Source organism: Leptonotus elevatus, chromosome 20 (genome assembly GCF_054856555.1).
Source record: "Leptonotus elevatus isolate MCC_2025b chromosome 20, RoL_Lele_1.0, whole genome shotgun sequence".
NCBI lineage: Eukaryota > Metazoa > Chordata > Actinopteri > Syngnathiformes > Syngnathidae > Leptonotus > Leptonotus elevatus.
Window position 1 is genome coordinate 11,283,946 of NC_141258.1, and position 25,470 is coordinate 11,309,415.

Sequence of the window (25,470 nt, forward strand, 5' to 3'; positions counted from 1 at the left end):
CAGCACAGCTGCCCAAGGCTTTCCTCCACCCGTTTCCAAAAAAAACAAAAAAAAAACATAGTGAACGTCTTTTAACGTCCTCGGCGCCCTTCCGTAGGTTTATGCTAAACGTTTTATAACGTTTATGGCAGTCAAAGAGTTAAAATAATTTAAATATTTTTTCTTTACAAAGCTTTTTTTCCTCTTATATTCACAGTATCCTTACCTCATTCACTGCCAGCCCAGCTAAAATGTATTTTTGACGTCTTTCGCCGTCAATGGCACTGAACGAGTCAATCAATTAACATGTCCATGCATGTTCAAAACGGTTTAACATAATAAAACCAGCCATCAAACTGCATGGCTCGGCTGGTACACATTATACGGAACACAAAGTGAAAATCAATCCACACATTTTCTTTGTACAGTAGTTGCTTTTTTGAAAAAAATGACAAAAAAGTTTTGAAAAGTCCCAATTTTGGCAACACTGTCTGTAGTTTTGTGAACAACTGTAGCATTACTTTGTTTGCAGCCCATTTGTCAGTGCAAGCAGTGCACATCAGCAGAGACGTACTAAATAAGGCGGCAAAATAATCGTCTTATTAATCAATAACAAATATTTTCATAGCTGTGTGGCTCATTATTGCAATGTCTGTATCGTTTTGAGGGCCCAAAGTTTTTAGTTTACCGTATAGTTTTAAGTTTAAAGGGTACAAAGTACTTTACACCCCAAAGTCCAATATGTACCTTTTTTTCTGATAGTGCTAAGCAATTTCCATTTGTAGCCAACCGAATGCAATTTAAACATTGCGAATTTGCGACCTTAACATGGACATGTGAAGCGAGCGTGGACTACACAGAGATGATAAGAAAATCAAATGAGGAGGTTACACAGGCCTTACAAGTGAAGGTTGAACATTTACCAAAAACAGAAGGAAAAAAAAACCCTGATCTGTTCATTCATGCTTATTGAGCCGTTAGATGCATTTCGACCCAGGAATGTAAATCGCTTTACGTTGATATACATGAAACATTTAAATTGCTTAAATGGACTTACGTGCACACATGCATCTCCTAATTATGTTTTCCTCAGCTTTTAACAACAGAAGGCAAATTAATAATGTTTCTACAAAGCTCATGGTGATAAAATGCATTTCTTTTATATCATACATAGAAATTGGTACAATTAAATTTAATGATAAATTTGACTGCCATGCATCAGTGGCGCTTGGCTCTTATAAATCTTCATCAGTCAACAGCTCAAAACATTTCATTTATTATCCAGAGTTATTGGCACTTAGTTTACTAAAGCTAATTTTCTTTAACTGCTTCATTTTTGGCGGTGTCGCTCTACATTTTAAAAACGAAAATGTGAAAGCACTACATCATAAAACGTATTTTCGTGTCATTTACAGTAGATGCATCGTGACAATGACAATAAAGCAACTCAAAGTGAAACTGGTCATTAAGTATGCAACTGCATACAAAAAAGGAGGGCAAAAGTAACAATATTTATTGTTTCCTCAAATAGTTGCTGTCCAAAGTCGAATTGATGTCGTGGCCCAGATAGTCACCAGGTGCATCATCCGTTAAAAGCCTGACTCAAATAGATTCAAGAAAAATAAACTACTGTAATTGTCTCACCCAAAGTTCTGTTTGTAACCTTTTCTTGCTAACCAAAACAGGAGCCACAAAGCAAATTAAAAGTCTCTAAGATGCAAAGTGTGAAGTCTTAACTCTGAGTGAAGTACATTTTTTTGCAGTTTCTGCTTTTATTTTATTGTTCTTTGTCTTGTTCTTGTGTTTGTTGTGCATATGTATTATGTCCTGCTTACATTTTTCATTTGCCTTTGTAGTTTTAATCAGTTTTATTTTCGTAAAGTGTCTTTGAGTCTTCTAAAAAGGCGCTATAATATAAATATAAATAAAATGTATTCTTCTTCTTCTCATCATTATTATTATTATTATTATTATATCCAAAGTAGTCATTTTCATTTTGTTTAAAACTCCAATATCAAGCAACATACATTGTAATATGTCACTAGCATAATTTAATATTATGCCCAAAATTCAGTTTTTGATACGATTGAAGGACTTCCCCAGTTCTGCAGTTTAGTCAAACTCACCTGCGGAAGTACAATATACAGTATACAATACAATATTTTTCCTTACCGCGTGTGAAGAGATGCAAATTAAAGATAAGTTTGATGACCCAACAAAACAAGGTAACGACGTAACAGAAGAGCTAAAAAAAAAAGAAAGGAAAAGAAAAAAAGCAAATTTGACATTTTTGAAAATAGATAGATAGATGAATCAACAAACGTAACAGCTAAACAAAGATATTTTCATATTTCCAAGCTGCCTGTCCATCTATCTATCTATCTATCTATCTATCTATCTATCTATCTATCTATCTATCTATCTATCTATCTATCTATCTATCTATCTATCTATCTATCTATCTATCTATCTATCTATCTATCTATCTATCTATCTATTGTTAGAGTAGACAATATTTGTATTCTACTCTTTGCGTGTTCAATTAACTGAATGGTGAGATTCTGGTGAAGAAGTCCCTTTGCAAAGGTATCATTATAACAGAAGCTTCTGATCACACAAATGAAGTCACCCAAGCAGTGTTCTGTTCAAATGTGTGTCCCTCCTTCTCCTGCACATCATTATTTATTGAAAAGTGGGTGAATACGAAAAGTCTCCTCCCATTCACAAAAAGGCAGAAGTTCCCAGGAATACAAATCAGATTAGACCCAAACAATAATAAATCAGCCTGTCCCTCCCCTCTTCCGACTGAGACCGGTACCAGGCTACACTCCCTTCTAGATAACATGGAAAAGAAACTTGTTGCCCTTTTCTTCTCAGGCGAAAGAGACAGATAAAAATACAATAGACAATACTATTCATTGAGCTACACAGCTATAACTAAATCCAAAACGGCTAAAATATAAATTGAAACTGAAAAACAATGTTAATAATTCAACATTCCCTCATTTGAGCTCATGAAAGCTCAACACATTAAAACATTTTTTTTTTCCAATGGTTGTGTGGTGGAAATAATTATCATTAAAACATCCTTTTAGCAGGAGAGGAGATAGTTTAGCAATCATATGACATTAAAAAACAATTTGATACATTTAAAAGATTTTTAGTGGAATAAGCATAGCATATGTGAGGCTTAACATAAAATGTTATTCATTAAAAAGTGTCACAATATATCGGCAGACGAATATGTGTTCTTTGAAGCCATCTCGTTATGAAGTTCTTTGTTGAATGAGAAGATGACGTTGTCAGCTTTTTGCAGATCCCCAGAATAGATTGCCTGCAAATGTGATTCTCGTGATGATTGCCCAGGAAAAGGCACTTGACTTGATCCGTTGAATGATGTCAGAACGGTGTCCAAACGGCCGCTCCAGAACCGAACACTGGGTCAGCTGACGTGGCTCCCAGGTCGGAGGTGATAAGATTGATGAGATAGCCGGCAGCCTTGTAGACCAGTTGTGGAATGTTGTCTCTCCTTTCCGTCATCAACCTGAGAGCGGAATATGTTTAGTCTTCTCATAAACCCACGTACATTTTATTTGGAGGAAAAACCCTGATAGTTTTTGTTAGTTGGGATTAATAAATGTTATTTGGTTAAGATCCGTAGGTCCTGTGCCGTTGGAACAGGAAAAGATCTATTTTTGTGACATTGAAATAGAGCCCAGCCTTTGATTGAGTTGAATGACATTCGCTCATTCATTAATATAAGACAGAGCTTGTAAATATTTATTTTTCAAATAGGTTTTGTTCAATAATAGGTAATTTTTTTTTACCATGACTAAATTTGTTCTACATTTGCATAACTGTGCCTTTCACCATCCTGAAAGGAATCATTTTACTAGCATATCATATATTCTCTTCCCAGAATCCCACGACCGGCCGAATCGTGACATTCTGGAAAAAGCTCACATATATTCATATTATCTATACTCTTTTGCAAACACTGGGCTCCAAACATTACATTTTTCTAAAATAAAAGATATAATATAATATAATTACCTTCATCCGGCGAATATGCATTATTGTCCTTGCTTGCTTCAGACTTACTTTGCTCCGCTCGATTTCCTCTGGTAGATTTCTTCATATTCAAACTGTGGATTATCACTTCAAAACCTTTTCATTTTTTATCTACTAATTCGTCTACATTGGTTAATTTCTTAAACATAAACTCCCTCATTTTGACAAAGATCCACTGATTTTTTCAAACACGTCAAGATAAAGGGAGGATAAAATAGAGACCTCATAACTCAAAAGACGTCGTAAATAACACAACCCTCTAAATCAGGCTATGAGGTAAACGAAAGAGCTACAAAACACAACAATAAAAATGAGCACAAGCAGATACAATGTAAGACACTAATATATGATGACTTTGGGGCCATAAAAAATAGAGGTAACCATATTAATCCAATTCAGGATACGAATTACACAAAACTTACAAATATCTACCATTTCCTAGATTTAATCAAACTAAAAATTATCTTCAAACTGCTAATCAACTTCACCTATTTTACATATTAGTGGGGCTCATAAAAAACACAGCACACAAAATATTTCTGGGATTCATAAATCACAGTGCTGTGAAAAAAAAAAAATCTAAAATTAACCATCAAACTCGCTATTATTTATTAAATAGCATCAACTCAGTATGATAAGATGCATGGTTCAATATTATGTATATAAAACATATACTTAGATAATATATATATTAATAATATATACTACTGTGAAAACTTCTTAGTTAGTCTTTTACTTATTACTACTCATTTTATTCTATTATTTTTTCTATATTGTAGCTGCAGCTGGACGAAGTCCAGAAAAAAGTTCCTCACGGGAAAAATAAAAGTATATCGTATCATATCATATTAATAAAATTCCCATTGTACCAAGTCAGAAACTGATTCTCCCAAAAATATAGGCAAAAATTTAGTAGGCTATAGATTGAAATAAATTTTCCCTCATTTCAAATTCACATATGTCGTTTTCAATTTCCTGAAATACCTTGCTATAGATCACAGTTCCCCATTCAACACATTACAAATGCCTTGCATATACCGTGCAGCATTTCACTGATTGAAGGGTCGCATCCTAGTCAGACCACCAGCTTTCAAAAGTCAATGTTCAGGGCGGCGGCTGTGTCATACAAAGTTCAAATGTTAATAATTCAACACTATCTATCTATCTATCTATCTATCTATCTATCTATCTATCTATCTATCTATCTATCTATCTATCTATCTATCTATCTATCTATCTATCTATCTATCTATCTATCTATCTATCTATCTATCTATCTATCTATCTATCTATCTAGATCGCTAGCTTAAGCTCTAGATCTATATTAGCTAGCTAGCTAGCTAAGCTCTAGATCTAGCTAGCTAGCTAGCTAAGCTCTAAATAGATAGATGAGCCAACACTAGATTTAAATCTACATTAACAGCAAACAAAGCAATTTTTTATATTTTCTAAGCTATCTGTAGCTAGCTAAGCTCTCAATAGATGAGATAGATAAGATAGTACCTTCATAACATGGTACTTATGATGGAATAGATGTTTTGACCTTTTAAGCAGGAGAACAGAGAAGCAAGGCTTAAAGGAAGTGTCTACTAAAATATTTCAGACAGGTTGAGGTTAAATACTTCAGTTGAAGGATGTGTCTGCATATAAATCGAATGTAGAACAGAAAAGGGAAGCGGTAGTGGAGAAAGGAGAGAAAGGGTGACAAATCCAGGATTAGTGCAAGAAGCACAATGTGAGTTGTTTGCAGCCAACCGGGGCAGCACAGGAAAGTAGGAAAAGGCCACTTTGGTCTTTCAAAGCCAGCTTCCAAACTGAGCATCCCTCAATACAGTGCATGGACCATATTGGCATTCACTGGTTCTAATCCCTGTAAATGGCTTAAATTGTACTCTGAGATAACCAGAATATTAAATAAAACACACACAGAGAATTATATAAAAGTTTGAGACTGCCTTTTTGACCATCGAGTCTAAGTAGAATACTACTCAACATGTCAATTAGCATCTGCATGCTTATATTTAACATTACTTAAGCTAATACGCTGAACTCTCATCTAAACGTAGAATGTCAAACATGTACTGTTTGGTCTTAAATAATCTATAGACCCTTTCACTATGAAATCGCTATATAAATAAAGATGACTTGACTTGGTCATCAAATGACTATTTTGTCCTGGCTCACTGTCCTGTTTTTAAGATACCAATGGCCTCACCATGCTAATTTACCGGCTTCCACTGTAGTTTGAGTGCCGTGACATAGCGGAACGCTGCCATTGTGTAACAATCAACGAGTGAAAATTAACATCAGAGGCTTTGTGGTGAAAGCAATTGTTACTATCCCAGACACGACGCGGATGTCGCCACGCATCAAATAACCACAATGTGTGAAACTGTTCCAAAACAGTTCCGAAAGACAGACCTGCCACCATTATAAAGATCAGATGACAGTTTTTAACTAATTTTTGGCAGTGCAATCCAAAACCTTTTCTCTATCATGTCAAGTTTTTGAGCAATATGATCCGTTTTCTTAAAAAATATATTTAAAAAAATAAATGTGTATATATGTAAATCAAACATTAAGATTGAATAGTTACAAGCTTTGAACACTAAAAAAATAAGAAGTTTAAAACAAAATCTTCTTTCTACAACTAATTGGTGGAATGTGCTTATTTGGAGGGTAAGCTGTGGAGAAATTTAATTCGTGTTAGAAAAAAATGGACTGCAATTTTGGAATCATCATACCAATTTTAGTTTTAATAAGCGTAAAAATCTAACTGAGCTGACCAAAAAAAATAATTCCCCAGTGTATTTTACTTACCTAATAAGACGGCATTATGTTCGATGCATACAATTGTTGAACTGCTGTGTGATTTGTACTTGCATGGTTAGAAGCTACTATGGATTTTTGTTTTGGACCAGATAAAAAGAAGTCTGCCCCTTATCAAAATCAGTGACCCAGCGTGTGAATGTGGGTGACCACCAGGATTCTATTGATTTTCTATTAAGCCCATGGAGTCAGGCTCTCCTTAGTTTGACAGCGAGACTAAGTGGGCACTGACGTTATAGAGTTTCAGTTGAACCCAAGGCCAATGAGGAAATTACTTTCCTTTTTTTTTCTGAACTTTTGATCCCGGGAACAGCAATAGAAGACATCTGTCTTTGTCAAAGGATGGTCTACATTGGATTGTGTAAGAATTGCTTTTTTTTGTTTGTTACTAATATGTGCGTTAATTCAAAATTGGTGGGGAAAAAAAGTTTAATAAAATCAGTGTTGATTTTTAGAATATTAAAATTGCTGAGTAGCCTATTTTTCTCTCTTTAAGCTACTATTGTAAAATCATTCAGTGTGACTTTAGAATATAAAAAGCGCCTTTTTCGCATCGATTCATGTGAGAGCATGACCGTTTAATAGTGGCCAAGGAAGAATTCTTGTGGCTGTCCCCGGCAGCCACATTTCATAACTTAAGTATTCAAAGCCACAATGTAAAATGCGTACCTTTTTATCTTGATTTATAACCTCATCTCTTTCTTTATGTGCAGTTTTACAACAGGCTGTACATAAAACGTGCCAAAAACACAATGGACCTTGATTCTATTCTCATTAATGTTTATTAACTCTGTTTAATTTCAGTCGTAATCTCTGAATTCTGCCATTGGCTCCCATCCCTGAAAACGATTATTTTAGCAATTTTCTCCATCATGACACTTTTTAAACGTCCTTTTTTTTACCAGCACCTACAGCAACAAGCACAACTTCACCTGACAAAGCAGTCAGACGAACACCCACAGGACTTCATCATAAAGTGCCCCCCCAAGCACAAGTCAGTCAGATCGCTAAATCTGCTCAAGCGTAGCATTGTGCATACAAGGCAGCGACATTCTTTTACATTGACTCTCGGCACATCAAAATGTGATTCGTGCCCCAGAAGAAGTTTCTTAAATCTTCACTACAGGAAGTGAATTTTAAACCAGCAGGATTATTACACTGTGCCGTTAAAAGTTTTCCGCTGTGACCCATTCAAAAGTCCTGATGCATATTCACCGGTATCACTAAGCCACATTAGGCAGGAATGAGGCTACCTTTATTGTCTCAAGGCCAGTGCTTCACACTCATCCATTCTCGTTTAACTGCTTCATCACTCTGCAGATTGTTCTCTCTAAACAAACACACTTTGCTTTGTATTTGCCCGTGCAAAAGCACGCATTGTGTTTCCAGATCAAATGTGCAATGCAATGCAATCACCTTGCAGAGCAGTTCAATGTTTAAATAGTTAAAGGGCTTATACAGATGTGTTAAGCTATAGATATCTATTAGGGCTGGGTTTAAAAAAAATTGAATAATCAATATCGAATCGATTTTCCTTTTCGAGGGTGATATTGACTCATAAAACTATGAATCAATTATTTGAATAGATCACAAAGAAAGTAGAATTTTAAAGGCAGAAATTTAAAAAAACAATTCTGAATCTTTTTTTAAATTTATTTATATTTAAAATGATTGAAATAGATTTATGCAAATATTTTCTTCTCATCCTTGCTAATGTTAACGTTTGTGTAACACCTAAGTGATTATTTGTGTTATTGATAAATAAATAATTTAACCAGTTACTTTGGAATTTAATGTTTGTGGATTTTTTATGTTTAAAGGAATTGATGTTACATAATTAATTAATATCGGATTAAAGTGAAGTGAAGTGAAGTGAATTGAATCGGAGAGAAAAAATCTAAATCGAATCGAACTGAACTCTTGTGAATCAAAATCAAATTGGTTGAGGAAATTAGAATCGATACCCAGGCCTAACATCTATAAAATATGTATAGATACCTATATCTATATATTAGGGGTGTCAGGCAATTAATTTTTTAAACCGTAATTAATTGCATGACTTCAATAACTAACTCACGATTAATCGCAAATTTTATATCAGTTCTAAATCTACAATAAAATATTTTTAAGTTGTCATACTCTTGTTAACATAAAAGTGTAAAAAAAAAATTGAAATAATAGAAATATGCCTGCATCTTTTAGACATTGATACAGTTATTTCATAATTTATATAATTGAGTTAAAATTAAAAAGATGTACTGTACTATAAAAAACGAGTGTGATATTGATTTGTGTTAAGGTCATTTTGCTGCCACTAGATGGCATAATTGCATTTGTAAGACATTGGTGACAGCCCAGTGCATTTTTCTGTTCATATTAAGAGCTATTTAAGTAACTTGTGACATTCTGCGCATTTTTAAAATTGTAAAATACAACTTGACCACAGTCTCCACAAATATACGCATTATTATTGAATTTATTACTGCAAAATTTTGACATGTACAGGCTTTCCAAGTAAGGGGCGGTCATTAATTAAACGCGTTAAAACAATTAGTGTCATTAAAGGAACTTTAAATTAACATACAAATTTTGACCCCCCTACTATATATATTTTGCACTTGCTTAAGTTATGTGGCAAATTTTAATGGTCATGAAAAAAAATGCCCACTAGGGGGAATACCTGCATCATAAAGCCTACTGTAGTAATATTATTGTGCTTTTGTACACAAGCAGCACAAAATCGAAAAGTCGTCTGATGAGAAATGTCTTTGACTATGTCCATTGATTTCATCATAATTACTTACAGACTTCTCCGCATATTTCTTCAGATATTGAATTAAAGGAAGCAACATGAATCCCTGTTTCATGTCAGGTAATTAAACGGTGACTACAAAAGGCACGTGCTTGACCTTTGCAGGATTTTGGGATGCAAAATTGGATGCTCGAGTTTAAAAGCAAGGAAATGTCTTTGGTTGCCTTCGCTGTTTTATGTAGACATGTTTGTTTGCTTTCAGACGAACTAAAAGCGCCGGTCGGCGTCTGCTTGTGCTGTCTGCTTTCAGTAGCAATTTAAATTTATGAACAAATGTGTATTTCAATCTATCATCTATTGCTTTATTTTTGTCTGAAATTAGATTTTAAAAGGATATATTGTGTGTGTGTGTGTGTGTGTGTGTTGCAGAATAAGGTGATGAGCATCGATGCTGTGAAGGTCAAACTGCAGGTAAGATAAAAACCCATTCACTCCATTTAAATGCAATTGTTTTTCTCTAGTCGAGAAAACTCCACCCATGCGCACAGTTACTGCACTTGCGCTAGCATTGCGCTATAGGCACGAAATAATGCACATTTCTCAAAGAAAGCATTTGACGGTTTTTGCTCTGTTGAAAAATGATGTCATCGTCAAACCTTTCAATTGAACCCTGTGCATTTATTGGCGACGTAATCTCCTTTTGAATTGAAATCTCATTTCCTATTTTGGTCACAGACATTGGGTCCATTTCACTAAGCAGGTTCAACAAACTCTGAGTCTAACCCTGAACTGGGAGTTGACCTACCCTGAGATGGGAAACTCTGCGTTTTCGCTTCCAGGATAGCTGATTTGAGTTAGTTTGATCAACGCAAAGTAGTTTCACGAGTCACCATGGTAAACTTAATATATTCACTTTAATTAAGTTCATCCAAAGTGAATATATTGTTTGATAAACTAAAACTTAATATATTCACTTTGGATTAATTTAATTCAATCGTGTGTTACCAACTGAAGCAATTTTATTAAATTGGTCAACAATTGACTGTTATTTATTTATTCATTTTAATAACGGACGGCAGAACTATGTTACGCCAAAACTTGCCAGCTGACTGAATGAATGAGGAAATCAAATGTCGTGTGTGGCTGAAAAGAGGTGGAGAAAACCGGTACTGGCCAGGTTAGGTTCATCGAGTCCTGTTACTATGGTAACTGACCAAGAGCTTAAGTTAGCTCTTTTTATGAAACAGGCTATATATAGTTACCTCTCTCTCTCTCTCTCTCTCTCTCTCTCTCTCTCTCTCTCTGGTTTCAGTTAGCTCACTTTCTGAAACGAAAAACACAGAGTTTCCCACATTTCAGGGTTAACATACTCAGGGTTCTCACTAAACCTGCTTTGTGAAATGGACCCATTGACTCCAGTTTCTGCCCATTTGTAGCTCATTTGTTTTGCAGCACATTTTCTATTTTCAAGACATTCCTTTAAATTTTCTATAACGACACTTTGAGATCTTCCTTGGTCTAATTTTAGACACCCGTGACTGGTATCATCTTTTGCAGCATTCTGTGATGTTTTACTTTATTGATACATCTTATTTGGTTGCATTAGGTTAAAAGATCCTTGCCAGTGGTGATGGGAAAATGAAGCTTCATGAAGCTTCTTAAAGCACTTTTTATTTTTTTTACGTTTTTGATTACATTTCCACTTAGTCTTTAAACCAAGTGCCCATCGAGAAGAGTCAGACAATATAACAAGTGCTTCATGAAGCTTTCATGAAGCTTCATTTGTCCATCACTACTTGCCGGCAACTTAATGAGTCTTTCATCCATCGTTACCAATCAATTTTCAACAACTATCAAACGTGAGGCGAAATCAGCAGGAGACGCAAACAGGCAGATGATGAATTAGATGAAGTCTGCCCAAATTCTCACTCTATTCATCTCGCCCCTTCATTCAGCCAGTCAGCCCGTTCATCGGAATATTGCAGCTCATATCGCGGGATCTATTTCCAAGAAAATGACATGGATTTTATTATGTTAAATGGAGTTAGAAAGCTTTAGTGTGATGTACTTAATGTGTCAGCGTAATAATCATCAAAACTCATTTTGAAAGCACTTGACAACGATTGCACAGAAATCCGATACTGTTCAATATGTAGTTACATGCAGTTAGCATGATGCTACTTGTTCTCTTCTTTTGTAGATTTGGGACACAGCTGGTCAGGAGCGATTCCGAAGTGTCACACACGCATACTACCGCGATGCTCATGGTAAGACAACTTTTTATTTTTTTTATTTTTTACATTTGACTTCTGTCTGTCTTATTTCTACTCTACTAAAGCGATATATCCGACAAACATGATGATGGGTCTCTGTTGGACCCCCTCTCCTCTTGTGATTGTTCAGTCATGTAAGATTAAACAGGCGCGTGTGAATATTCCCTCAAGGCTCTAAACGAGTCTCCATGTCAATCACGTCTTCCCAAATGTGTTTTGTGACTGTGCGTGTGTGTCAGTCTCATCTCCAATAAAACCCAGTGAGTGCAAGAAGTAACGATGACGTAACGTTATCAAAGTTTGTGTGGGCCGGGACAGGCCCGTTGTCCATCGTTAAACGGATCTGTCGGTTCTATACAGCAATTTGCTAGCAGATGTTTAACAAGGCAACAAGGGAGACTCGAACCGCTCTTTCGAATCGTCAGCCTGTTACTGACTTTTAAGCAAAAGTTCATTCCGTCTGACAGGCATTACTGCGCAAGAGTTTGCAACCCAAACACGCCCGACACCGAAAGCGTCGATTCTGGTGAGATAACTCAGCATTGACGCGACCTTGAAATGTAAAACTTCTCGAGTGAGAGCACTTTGGTTCATATGCGAACCTTAAAGCGTGGAAGTAAGCAAATCTTGAATCTAAAGCCATTTTTCATTCAGCCCCAGATTTGAGAGGTTAGGGTATGTTTACACAACACAAACGTAGTAAATGGGTAAGATGTTTTCTTCAACAATAATATCACAATATAACCTCTACGGGCGGCACGGTGGCTGACTGGTTAGCACATCCGCCTCCCAGTGCAAAGGTTGTGAGATCAAGTCCGGGCTTCGGCCTTCCTGGGTGGAGTTTGAATGTTCTCCCCGTGCTTGCGTGGGTTTTCTCCGGGTACTCCGGTTTCCTCCCACTTTCCAAAAACATGCATGGCAGGTGAATTGGACACTCCAAATTGTCCATAGGTGTGATTGTGAGTATGGTTGTTCGTCTCTGTGTGCCCTGCGATTGGCTGGCAACCAGTTCAGGGTGTACCCCGCCTACTGCCCGAAGCCAGCTGGGATAGGCTCCAGCAACCCCCGCGACCCTTGTGAGGACAAGCGGTACAGAAAATGGATGGATGGATGGATGGATGGATAACCTCTACGCTAGTCAGAACCAGGAACGCATGCATCTATCTATCTATCAATTTGATTCAATTCCGATTTTTGGGCCTGCGATTCGATTCGGAATAGATTTTCGATTAGAGCCGATTTTTGCTTCAAAATGATTTGATTGACAATGATTTTTGTTTCAATCTATAGATGTGCAAGACATTTTAATGATCTACTCCAGTCTGACTCGCTAATGCTAATAAGCGCGCTACTCGCGGCACTTTTATCATTTAAAAGAACAGTTCCACACTGCAAAAAAACAACTTTTATTGGAATAACATGATCGTGATGTTTTCCTTCTACTCTCTAATGGGGCTACAACTTAACAGTGTATTAGCCGCGTGGAACCACACTGCCCCTCAGTGGCCAAATTGGGTACAACATGAACAGCACTCCAAATAAAGGCACACACAAAGGCAAGACAGTATAAAATTATTTAAATAAAATCGATTTGGGGACATTTAAAATCGATTTTTAATCGTACTATACGACAATGTTCCAGCTCATGGAGGTGGCATCATCAGGGAACGGTTGTTGGAGACTGGTGTAACTTCAAATGGAATGACCTGCACTTTCTCCATACCTGAATCCTATTGATTGAGTTACCGTATAACGGTATGGAGGCTGGAAACTCCAGAACCTGAATAACCTGAGGGCTCCACTTCAAGAAGAGTGGGACGCCATGCCTCAGCAGACAATGAGTCAACTTGTGAACAGCATGAGACGTCGTTGTCAAGCTGTAATTGATGCTCAAGGGCACATGACGAGTTTTTTAGACCTTGCAAGTTTTTGTTGCGGTGTACCCACTGTTGTTGTTAACTTTTCTTTCAATTAGTTTTTTTTTTTTTGCCATTAGGCAGCTCCTCTATCATTATGCAAATAACTATTAACGAAAATGCCACGAAAGGCCAGTCACAAGAACATTGAAGCCACTAAGAATGAATGATTGCGCAACAAATGAATCATCATCCATTTGAAAATGGCAATTAGTTGTTGGAGAGATCCTAGTCTGCTTGCCAGCCTCTGTCAATGTGCTCTTGAGCAAGGCTTCGACCTATGCCGTTTTCTTTTTACTGGCTTCAGACAAGGACACTTGACACCAGCTAGCTGTGGTTTTTGTTGTTGTTTTTTTTGGTGCCGATTATGATAATCACCTGCAAGGAGTGAGTCAATTTCAGGGCTCCAGCCCCACCCTAATAACTGCATTCATTGTAATGGGGTGTTGTTGTTCTTCTTCCTCCTTCCTCCTTCAAGGTTTGACCGATTGTTGATTGGTAATAGATCAGAACTATTTATATCCATCCATCCACCAATTTTCTTAACTGCTTATTCCTCACAAGGGTCGCGGGGATGCTGGAGCCCATCCCAGTTTGCTTCAGGAAGTAGGCGGGGTACACCCTGAACTTGGTTGCCAGCCAATCGTGGGGCACACATAAACGAACAACCATCGATATCTTCTGTTAATTTTATTGCCGATGCTACTGATCCTGGGAACTGTTTGTTTTTTTGTCGTCGTCGTTAGTTTTTAATTAAAACCAAGATAAGTAAAACATTTACATTTAATGTATTTTGAAATTTTGGTCATCTTTATTTATTGTAGAAAACAATAGTTTTTACTGACCTTTTTAAGGCATGCTGATGAATCTGGGAGTTCCGTGAACTTTTTGTTTGAATTTTAAAACAACGATGTCTGTTGGTTCAATTGTGCAGATCTGAAAAGTTGTTCAATAAATAAATATATTCTTAAGACATTTTGGCAATCATAATTGTTAATAGTGGGATTTAAAAAAAAATTGGGGACGGCAATATTTTACCTTTAGTGAAAGTGAATATGGGCTCGAAATATCGGCCTCCTTGACAATTAATAATCGGTATACCGTATTGGTCTATCTATATTCTTTTTCTTCTCCTTTCTCTTTCTCCTCCTTTTTTTATTGAAGGACTTCCAAACATGAATTTAGTCCATAGCACAGTGTTCTGATTAAACAACCATTATTGCATTTCTTTTCATACGGGATAAATAAAACATGCTGCCCTTCAAAAGTGAAAGTGGAGCAGGAGCAATCCGCACATCCAGACATTTTTAAATTTAAACTGAGCTTTATCGTTCTCATTTAATCTTTTTTCACTGTTGTCAATGACATTCGTAACTAATTGGGAATCATACAAACTCCCTGTTCCGTGATTTGCGGACGTAAATGAAATGTGTGGAAGTCGACTTTCCAATGGGACTGACGCACAAACTGGGGGAAAAAAATGGTCCTGAGTGCTTGTCGGAAACTTTCTGTTAGTGAACCCGCAGAGGCGCATAAATAAAGGTCCTGTTGTTGTTTTGAAATGGGAAAGATATATTAGAGCTCTGTAATGCCGAAAGTTGCACTGATTTAGGCTTTTTCCTCTCTGCATTGTGGAAACTCAGGAGGCGGTCGACATTTCGAGATTTAAGGAGCATTCGGCTTCAGTGGTTCCACTTCACTGTATATATGGTTTAGCTGGCTGCACATTTTCTTATCTTAGAAGGAAATATTCACATTTGCTGGCGCTCAGACACAGTCAGAGTGAACACATTTCCCCATATGGTTTCAGAATATACCACATTGTTACAATACTATATCCGTTGCATTTGTTCAACTCGCAATTTAACGATGCAAACAACCTGTGCGGCGATTTGGCTTGTTGCTGTGAGCCCGGCGCAATCTGCCAGGCTCATTTGATGCAGAGGATGTTGCCAAGCGGGAGAGGTCCAGCTGTGTCCGGAACCAAACAGCATCTTGCCTGTCGCTGCGTGGAGCTGGCATGCTTCCATTTCCACAGCATGAAGCAAAACCGCTGCGGTTGCAAAAAAAAAAAGAGGGAGCGCATACTCAATGGGGAAGTCAAGTAATTTGGTGGACTAGAAAGGGAAAAATATGTGGGGAAAGTGATGTGACAGAAAGACCTACTGTGTAAGAAGAGCTCTTTTTTTCTAATCCTTGAAGGGAAACTAACTTTTGCATACAAAACCATCACTTTAGAAGCTTGAAGTGCTACAGTCCGACGACGTATTAGGGCCATGTATAATTATTGTATTTTTTTTAGAGGGTGGGGTCAATATTCCAAGAAAAAAAAAACTTTATAAAGTGGCAGATTCGCGAGAAAAAACTAATATAAATACACGTAGCGTAGCTATAATCTCATGTGAGGTGGTGGTTAATGAGATACTGTTTATAAATTGAAAAGGCAGGATGGAGACGGTTTCATTCTTAATTTAAACTTCACTCGTCATACACGGCAGCGAGAGCGACAACACTTCCTGATCCCCTATCAGCTGACTAAACACTAACCAATCAGAAGCTAGCATACTTTAGGTAAATGCAAGTGAATGACGGAGAGCAGCAGATTCGACACATCAACTTAGTTACTTGTACAAAAATATACTAAAATGTATGAATGTGTAAATAATAATTAATGGAAACATAAATGTACAAGTAAATATACGTTTTAACAAACTAACTTAAATGCTTGATCCTGAGGGTGTGGACCTTCGCTGTCCGTACCCAACGCTTCAAAGAGCGAATGCTTAAAATGATATGGTTAAAGCCATTACTATTTCCTTATTTGAAAACCGGACACTACGTGTATTTCTCGTACGTTTCTGAATTTTTTCTCTCGCAAATTTGCCACTGTATCATTTAAAAATTGAATTTGCAACTTTAACCCCGCCTACTGCCCGAAGCCAACTGGGATAGGCTCCAGCACCCCCCGCGACCCTTGTGAGGACAAGCGGTTAAGAAAATGGATGGATGGAATTTGCAACTTTATAAAAATTTGAGATTTTTCTTTTCTCACAATATTGCCCCGCCCTCTAAAAATATATATATTTATACATGGCCCTTATACACCATCGTACTACAGAGCTGAAAGGAAAAGAGTAGGATTAAAAATAAAAAACTGGTTGCACACATACTTGATTTATAGTGGCAGCTACAAATACAGTCAACAACTTAATTTTAATACAAACTTTTGATTTGTAAAAATGAAGCCTCCAGCGTATTTCAGGCCCAGGTCAATTGGTTTACTTTCAAGGGAATAGCAATACCCAAGGTCAGCTGGCGATTTATTGATGAAGATGATCATCTCAGAGATGTGATGGATGGCAACTGTCGTTTATGGATCACAGCCCCTCCCCTTGTGTCCATCACGGCTCGACTTCTTCGCAACTTGCTCAGCAACTGATTGTGCGATGCAATCAACATCCACTACATGAATGCAAAGCAAATGTCTGGCGCAACATAACAGCAAATTAAGTCGGCGCGAAAGATTAAACGTGTGTTTATGTATTCGTATTTCACAACCGGGCTTCCTCCGCTGCTCCAAATTGCCTTCAGCCTTGTGCAGTTACGCTGTGATGACATAAGAGACTTACTGCTTTTCCAAGGTCTACTGTTATCTTATCTCTCTTAGAGAGTCAACATTTTCACCACAGAAATGACCCCGGATGTGGAAAAATTGCCACCTTATGCGGGTTTTCATGTTACCTGCCTCTACTCTGAGATGTGTTCAGGTTCATTTCTTCCCTAAATGGAAACAATAATTAATTTGGGAATTATCACGTCATGTTGGCATTTCAATGTGCTAACTTAGTGGCTCATACTATAAAGTCCCGTATGTGCATAATATTGTGAACACCCGCAGTGAAACTAAAGCATCTACTGTGATTGTTGTCTGATGCTGAACTAACTTTCCCTGATACGCAAAGATAAAGGGCTGAGAAAGCAGAAAGCAGCAATTTTCTCCTTGTCTGTTAGTGACTGTTGTTCAAGATACAAAGTGTAGAATTTAGTGCCATCTTGTGGTGAACTAATAGAATGCAACCATTATGAAGCACACACACCACGGTGCCTCAGAGAGACCACACTAAGCAAACTTACCGCCAATTATTATTTGGAGTCAACGAGCGAGTGAGCAACCTGGCGAGCAGGAGATAGCGTGAGTGGCTAGCAAGAGTGGCTAGCAAGAATTCGCTGGAGCGGCTAATAATAGTGGCTACTGTCTAGCGGGCGAAGCTAGCAAAAGCTAAAAGGAGCAAAGCAGAGAGACGAGACTCATTAAAAAACAGCTGCAAGCCCCAGCTGCGGAAGGTAAGCGGCGTTCGACCTTTTGGGTCCGAGACTAGCTGAGGCTAACTACGAAGTTTTTCTCCTTAGCCGAAAGATGGCGGCGATGCATGTAAGGTGCGCCACAACCTATTTAATAAAATTGGGGATTAATAGAGCTTGATTATATTTAAAAAAAATGTACGTTGATATGATAGAACATATTTCCTGCATATTATGTAAAAAATAAATAAATTAATTAATTATTAGTTCCCCACGAGATGGCTTAGCAGAAAGATGGGCCAAAACCTGTTAACTTCCTGTAAGGTGCATTACGACCTATGTAATATAATTAGAAATGACTAGACCTACTAAAAAAATGCATGTTGATGTGATATAACTTTTTTTTTTGTGCATATTATTGAAATTTATAGTGGATTTAAAAAAAATAATTTCAGTACCATATGGTATAGAAAGCGCTTTATAAGCCACTAGATGGCGCAAAATTGTACACACTGTTCCTTTACGATATTTATACGTTTATGATATACTATTCACCAAATCCACATCTACAATCCTTTTTAATGTTCGAATGAACACCTAGTAATGTATCTAACATCTTTTATAATCATACAGTAGATTAAAAAAAAAAATCTATGCGAGAGTTATTGACGGCCATCTGATTAAAAATTAAATATTACATACAGTACATTATTTTTGCTGCCTATTGTTTTTCCAGGTTAATGCTGTGCTCCCCCTTTCAAGGAGAAACGTTTTCTTGTTACCACCCATGCCTCCCTCATGTTATATATATATATTTTTTTTTTTAATCTAAAAAACATGGTAGCAACCTGCCAGGCTTCCCGTTCTGTCTCCCTCTGTTGGTCATTGTTATTTTTGTTATTTGTATGGGTTGTGCTGTGAAGACAAATTCTTCGTATGTTTCACATACGTTTGCCATTAAAGCTGATTCTGATATGTTTCTGCGAATCTATTAGCGCGCATGTGAATGGGTGAATGTGAGGCGTGAACTTAGTCCCACTTGCAGTAAGTTAATGGGGCAAATATGACACATCTAATATGGACACATGTAGGACTGGAAGCCTCAAAAGGATTTACCCAGAAAAGCCCGAAAACTATATTGAGCATGTGATTTTATAAGCATTCAACATGAAGTCCTCCAAGAGGCAATATAAAAGTGACGGTGTTCATTGCTCAAGATGGAATGACTGGAAATGTAAGTACAAGAGGAAAAGTCTAAAGCGGGGAGCGACACCATGCACGTAATTGCTCAGACTAATTCTTCCAGATGACGGCTGATCCAGCAGAGAAAATGAGCAACGTTTGCCCATGTCGGTGTTATGATTCCGTATTTGGCAGAGCTTTATAATACACATCCTGGGGTTTGTGATCCTGCAGAGCAGCACGGTGCTTTTGTAGATGCATAATTATCCTGAAGTGTGTTTACGTTAATACACGTTTGAAGTTACTGCACTTGCGTCATAAGGCGTGCCTTGTTGTTTTGTCGTTACAGCTCTCCTCCTTCTCTATGATGTCACTAACAAAGCTTCGTTCGATAACATTCGGGTAAGGAAAACGTCACTCTTATTTTGATTCCACTCATGTTGTCATCTGTTAATAAGATTACACAAGCACGTTTGTGACATACACAGACATCATTTAAGTCTTTCACTGCCATTGACGGCTATAGACGTCAAAAATTAATTTGATCTATTTCTATTAGTTTAACATTTTTCCCATTTTTGTTAACAAAAATATGAAAACCTAGAATTTTTTTATTGTATTAGAACATATATACAATTTGTGATTAATCGTGAGTTAACTAGTGAAGTCATGCGATTAATTACAATTAAAAATGGTAATCGCCTGACGCCCCTAATTTTGAAATTTTAATTTTTTATAATCTTTACATAATAATAATTACAATTATTTTTTAAATTTATTTATAAAAAGAAAAGATTATTAAAAATTAGGGGTGTCAGGTGATTATTATTTTTTTATCGTAATTAATCGCATGACTTCACGAGTTAAATCACGATTAATCACACATTTTATGTTTGTTTTAAATGTACAAAAAAATTTGTTTCTAGGTTTTCATACTCTTGTTAACTGAAGTGGAAAAAAAAAATGTTAAACTAGTAGAAATAGTTAAAATGAATTTATGACGTCTATAGCCTTTTTTTTTTTTAGCTTCCATAGTTTGGTGTACTGTATACCATACAAGGTAATATCTTACAAATAGCTCATTTATGCAAAAATATGCATCTTTCGCAGTATTGTAATCCAATGTGAAACAAATGATGATGCATGTAAATTAGAGGTACTTTCCGTCCCAAATGGACTCTTTTCTTTGTTGTCGGAATGCCATTTTCCCTCTCCTGCCCCATTTGGTACCGCTCCCCTCATCCATTTGGGTGAATTACCGTGCCTTTAATGAGCACAAAATGGAGTTATCTCTAGCAGTGTGATCAAGGATTAGAAGCATCTGGGAAGCCTGGTGCACTTACAGCACATCTGGAGTCGAGTGCAGTTGTTTGTGTGGCGTGTGCTTGACTGCCATCATTCGGATGGGACGCAGAGCTGTATCATAATATTGTCAATTTAATCAATCCTGATTAGCGTAATCTGCCAATATGTTTTTTGTCAATCTGGCAATATATATATATAAATTTTTTTATTTTTTTTTATTTTTTTTGCTTTTAGCAACTACGGAAGCGTGTTGCATTCACTGTCTAATTATATGGGGGACCCTTGTTTTTTTTGTATAATTTTTTTAAATGTTCTGGGTTTTTTTCTTTCTGTTTCACGGAATATTTTTTCTGTCATTCGGGGAAAAAAAGGGTTAAAAAAAAACAGGAAAAAATATATTCTGAAAAACAGAGCACCAGACCAGCTTCCATTTTTGGGAGTATTTTATTTTTAACCTCTGAACTCCAAGTGACTTGTTGCGGACTCGCTAATGGTCTAAAGACTTTTAACCTTCCTCTGGTCCATTTTTTGTAATTTTTGATGCCAAAGGATAATGACTTGCTTCTTAGTAAAGTATTCCCACATACCTCCAATGTACCTTCAACTATATGACTTACTGGCTCAGTTAAGGTAAGGCATGTATCATAATCAATAACACACACACAGTATTGGTAATGTTTTATGCTTCTTCTTTTTTTTTTACTGCATACTATCATTCTACACTCTAAAAAGTGAATTGTTGTTTAAATTTACAAATTGAATCGTTGACCAACTTAATAAAATTGTTTCAATTGGTAACACATTAAATGAATCCAAAGTGAATATATTAAGTTTAATGTTCTCAATCGTGTGTTAACAAATGAAACAATTCTCTTTTTAGAGTGTAATGTAAGCTAGGTTTATCGTTTTATGGAGCATGTAAGAATGCAAACATGTCAATCGATCGGCATGATTTTAGTAAGCTAACAGTTATGTTTCTACGGAAGCGTATTGCATGCGGGAAAGTGTTGCGAGTCTGCAACAAGTTACTTGGAGTAAAACAATTAACTAAAAAAATACTCCGAAAAACAGAAGATGCGCTGTTTTTTGAATATTTTTTTCAGTTTTTCTGAGTAATTTTTCGTCTTGTTTTAAAAAATATATTTTTTCTAGTTTTGGGGAATATTTCTAAAACAGAAAAAATATTCAGAAAAAGCGGGAAAAAAATACACAAAATACAAAGCTCTCCCCCCCAAAACATTAGTCAGAAAAACAGATTGTATTTTCTTTTTCTTTTTCTTTTTTCCAAGTGAATATTTCTATGATGATATGAAGATACACAAACAAAATGATTTCTTTCTTATTATGTATATATAATCTTCAAAATGTGTTGTATGTAGGTCATTATTGTGTTGCAATGTGTAGTTTTTTCCCCCTCCAGATCCATACTATGCTCCCCTTTAAATTGTTTTTCCCCCCCACTTACCGAACTCACGGCACGAACTAGCACCTAAATCTTAACATTAAAGATGAAAGTGTAATGTTGAAGGGGATTCAAGCAGTAGATGGGCCTGACTTAACACGTCACTTTTTCACATCCTTAATTGCCGCCCAAGTGTGAGATATCTGCACAGCTAAAAAACCCACAAAAAAAACATCTAAACTGTGACATCACGTGGCGATAGTCTTCCTGATGTGAATGTGAGTCTGACTACTTTGCACAACTTCTGGTACATAGTCTTCCCTTAATCAAATTAAATCGAATTGCATTCTCCGTTTCTTCTTATTAACATACCTTGTTAAAGGTGTTTTTTATTGTCTTCTTCCTTCCCATAATAAACATTGTTAAAGTTGTTGTGAATGAGGGCTGGCCAAGTAAAGATCTGTTATTCATGTCAATGTTCCTCCATAATTGCATGGGCTAATGCGTCCCACTATTTTAGGACCATCTCCCACAGTGTGGTTCCATTAGCAGCCAAATCTCGGGGTGAAGGCCGCTGAGTATTTGGAGGGAAATAGAGAATCAACATTCAGTGATTTCGTAACTCAACAGCTTTTATTCTCATTAGTCAATAAAGTGGCCGGATTTGATACAAGAGCTTTTCTGCTTTCTGTCTAGTGTTTATCACACACGATAAATGATCTTGAAGTAGATTTACTTGATCCTACTTTGCTCTTCTACCAATATTGCTTAAGTGTCACCATGGTAACGGCAATACCATTCATTTCCGAAAGATATAAAGACGAAGGAAGATTTTGCTTTAGTTACATTTCTACATGGCGTTTTCCTTTACAAATAAGCAATTTGATACATTTGTGAAATGAAGTAATGTTTTTCTGTGAAGGTTTTTAGGAGTGATGTGCCCAAAAATCGATCGTGATTCTCATTTAGTACCATTCAGAATCGATTTTAAATGTCCCAAAATCGATTTTATTTAAATTATTTTATACTGTCTGTGTGTGCCTTTATTGGGAGTGCTGTTCATGTTGTACCCGGTTTGGCCACTGAGGGGCAGTGTGGTTCCACGCGGTCTAATACACTGTTAAGTTGTAGCCACATTGGAGAGTAAAAGGAAAAAGTCACAATCAAGTTATTCTAATGAAAGTTTTTTTTTTCAGCGTGGAGCCGTTCTTTTCAATGATAAAAGTGCCGCGAGTAGCGCGCTAATTAGCATTAGCGAGTCAGACTGGAGTAGATCTTTACAATTCCTTGCACATCTAAAGATTGAAGCAAAAATTATTGTCAATCAAATCATTTTGAATCAAAAATCTTTCTTAATCGAAAATCGATTCTGAATCGAATCGCAGGCCCAAAAATCGGAATCGAATCGCGAGACATTCAAAGATTCCCACCCCTAGTTTTTAGCTTCAAATTGCATGCGGATGCCCCCCTCCTATACCCCCCCCCCCCCTTTCAATCCAGTCGTTTCTTCATCATGTACATTTTTTGATCGGACCATGATAAACTGGCACATCCAATAGATCGTCATGTGATTAGACATTTGTGTTATTATGAATTGGTCGCTCCCCAATTCCAAATATAATTTTCCGATTGCTTCTTCACTGCGCGAGTCTTCGCTGCATCCATTATTGAGCTTCTTATCAGCGCCGCACAGCTGTTGTAGTGACATCACGTGAGTGAGTCTCAGGTTTGCACTAACGCGCCCCTCCTTCAAGTGTTTTATTGGCACCCTTGTCACTGCACGCAGGCTTTGTCATTCAAAAACAATAAACAAACATCAGACTTTTAGATATTTTTTGCATGATGCAAATTGAAAAATGGAGTGAGTGATTACTTCGATTGTGTGTATATAACAAAGGTTTGTGATGTTTGTGTTGGAATCGCTGCTCTTGCTTTTTGTAGTATTCAATAAAAGTGTTGTTGTTTTTCCAATTTAGGCAGAGCAGGAAAAAAAGGCCTTGAGTTGTGCAAAAGAGCGCAGCTGATTGGCAGATGCTTTGCTCTTCAAGGTCATTGCTTTTGCCAAGAAATAGATCAAAGATGCAAAAATCCTGTTCAGTTCTATGCGTGTATATAAAATGTTATTAAGTTTCATCCTGTAGTCTGTAAAAATATTTGTTTATTCCCTCCATCTACATTTCAAGATGACTGACATTTTTATTTTCTCATGCTGAGCATTTTATTCTCCTCACTTTTTTTTTCACATAATCGTATGATTCCACATTACTTACAGTATTCGCACACTTTAACAGTAAATATCAAGTGCTTTTTTAAATGAATCTTTCAACTACAGTTAATACTTTTGTAATTTTCACATAATTTATCTTTCAATTTACTTCATGAGCATTCAGCTTAGCATTCAGCTTTCAGCTTTGTAGTGCTGTCACCATCAAATATTTTTAGACTCGATTAATCTATCGATTATTCAACCGATTAATCGACTAATTGGATTCATTTATTCCAAAAATAATTTTCCCTGATTACTGTTTATTAACTAGTGATTAGTGTTTATTTCATACTTTGTATTTGTACAGTTATAAAAAAAAAGAAAAAAAGAGGAATTGACTATTTTCCAAAGTAAAAACAAATGTTTGCAAATGACACAGAAGATAATCAGTCTTATTTCATCAAGACTTACAGAAAACAGTGAACAATTACTGTTGATATGCTGAAATCAGAGGATTTGGACAATCAAAAAAAAAAGGCTCCAAACAATTACTCGATTAGTTTGATAATCAATTACTTGTCGATTACAATTTTAACAACAAAACTTTTGTTATATTGAAGTCCACCTGTAAAGCTACATCACCACAGTTAAACATCAATTTAATCTTATGCCCAAACTCTCATTCAGTGAATATGCAGAACAAAATATCCAAATCAACTTTATATGCAAGCGCAACTTTGTTCTCCCCCCAAAATTTGCATATCAGACGAAAAGAACAAGGGGAGGCTATATTTAGAAGTGGCGGTTTCAGACTTGTGTGCAGTGTACGGTTGGGGTTTCAGCATTTCTTGGCGTATGCCTGACAACTGCCATCCCACCATTTCCCTGCCTGCAGCATTGCTTCCAGACTGCACAGCAGTTCTGTACCCAAGAGACCCCCGCTCATCTCAGTGGGCCAAACCCAGATTTATAAACCTGAATCCTTCCAAACTTTTTTCCCCAAATTAAATTTGACAAGACTTTTATTTTTATTTTTTTTATATTACCACATATTTGCATAAATTCAAATGAGTTCAGGTAATAATAGGCACCCCAGCAAGAAAATATGCACCTTTTGATATCCTCAAGAGTTAGAAGCAAACTAATCCAACTATGCTTTACCATGTCATATGATAATGCCTAATGTTGGAGGGAAACTGCATTAGTGAAAAGCCCACGTATATTTGAACATAAATTCCCACAGCAGCTTTGCA

General features: G+C 36.6%; 1 protein-coding gene across 1 annotated transcript in view; it reads left to right on the top strand.

The window, feature by feature from the left end:
• The window catches only part of rab26 (RAB26, member RAS oncogene family), a 55,322-nt gene that overhangs the window by 11,306 nt on the left and 18,546 nt on the right, over window positions 1–25,470 (top strand). The window contains exons 3-5 of the mRNA XM_086063721.1: window positions 10,061–10,102; window positions 11,832–11,898; window positions 19,654–19,706. Coding sequence (XP_085919847.1) covers window positions 10,061–10,102; window positions 11,832–11,898; window positions 19,654–19,706 — 162 coding nt within the window. The remainder of the gene's footprint in view (window positions 1–10,060; window positions 10,103–11,831; window positions 11,899–19,653; window positions 19,707–25,470) is intronic.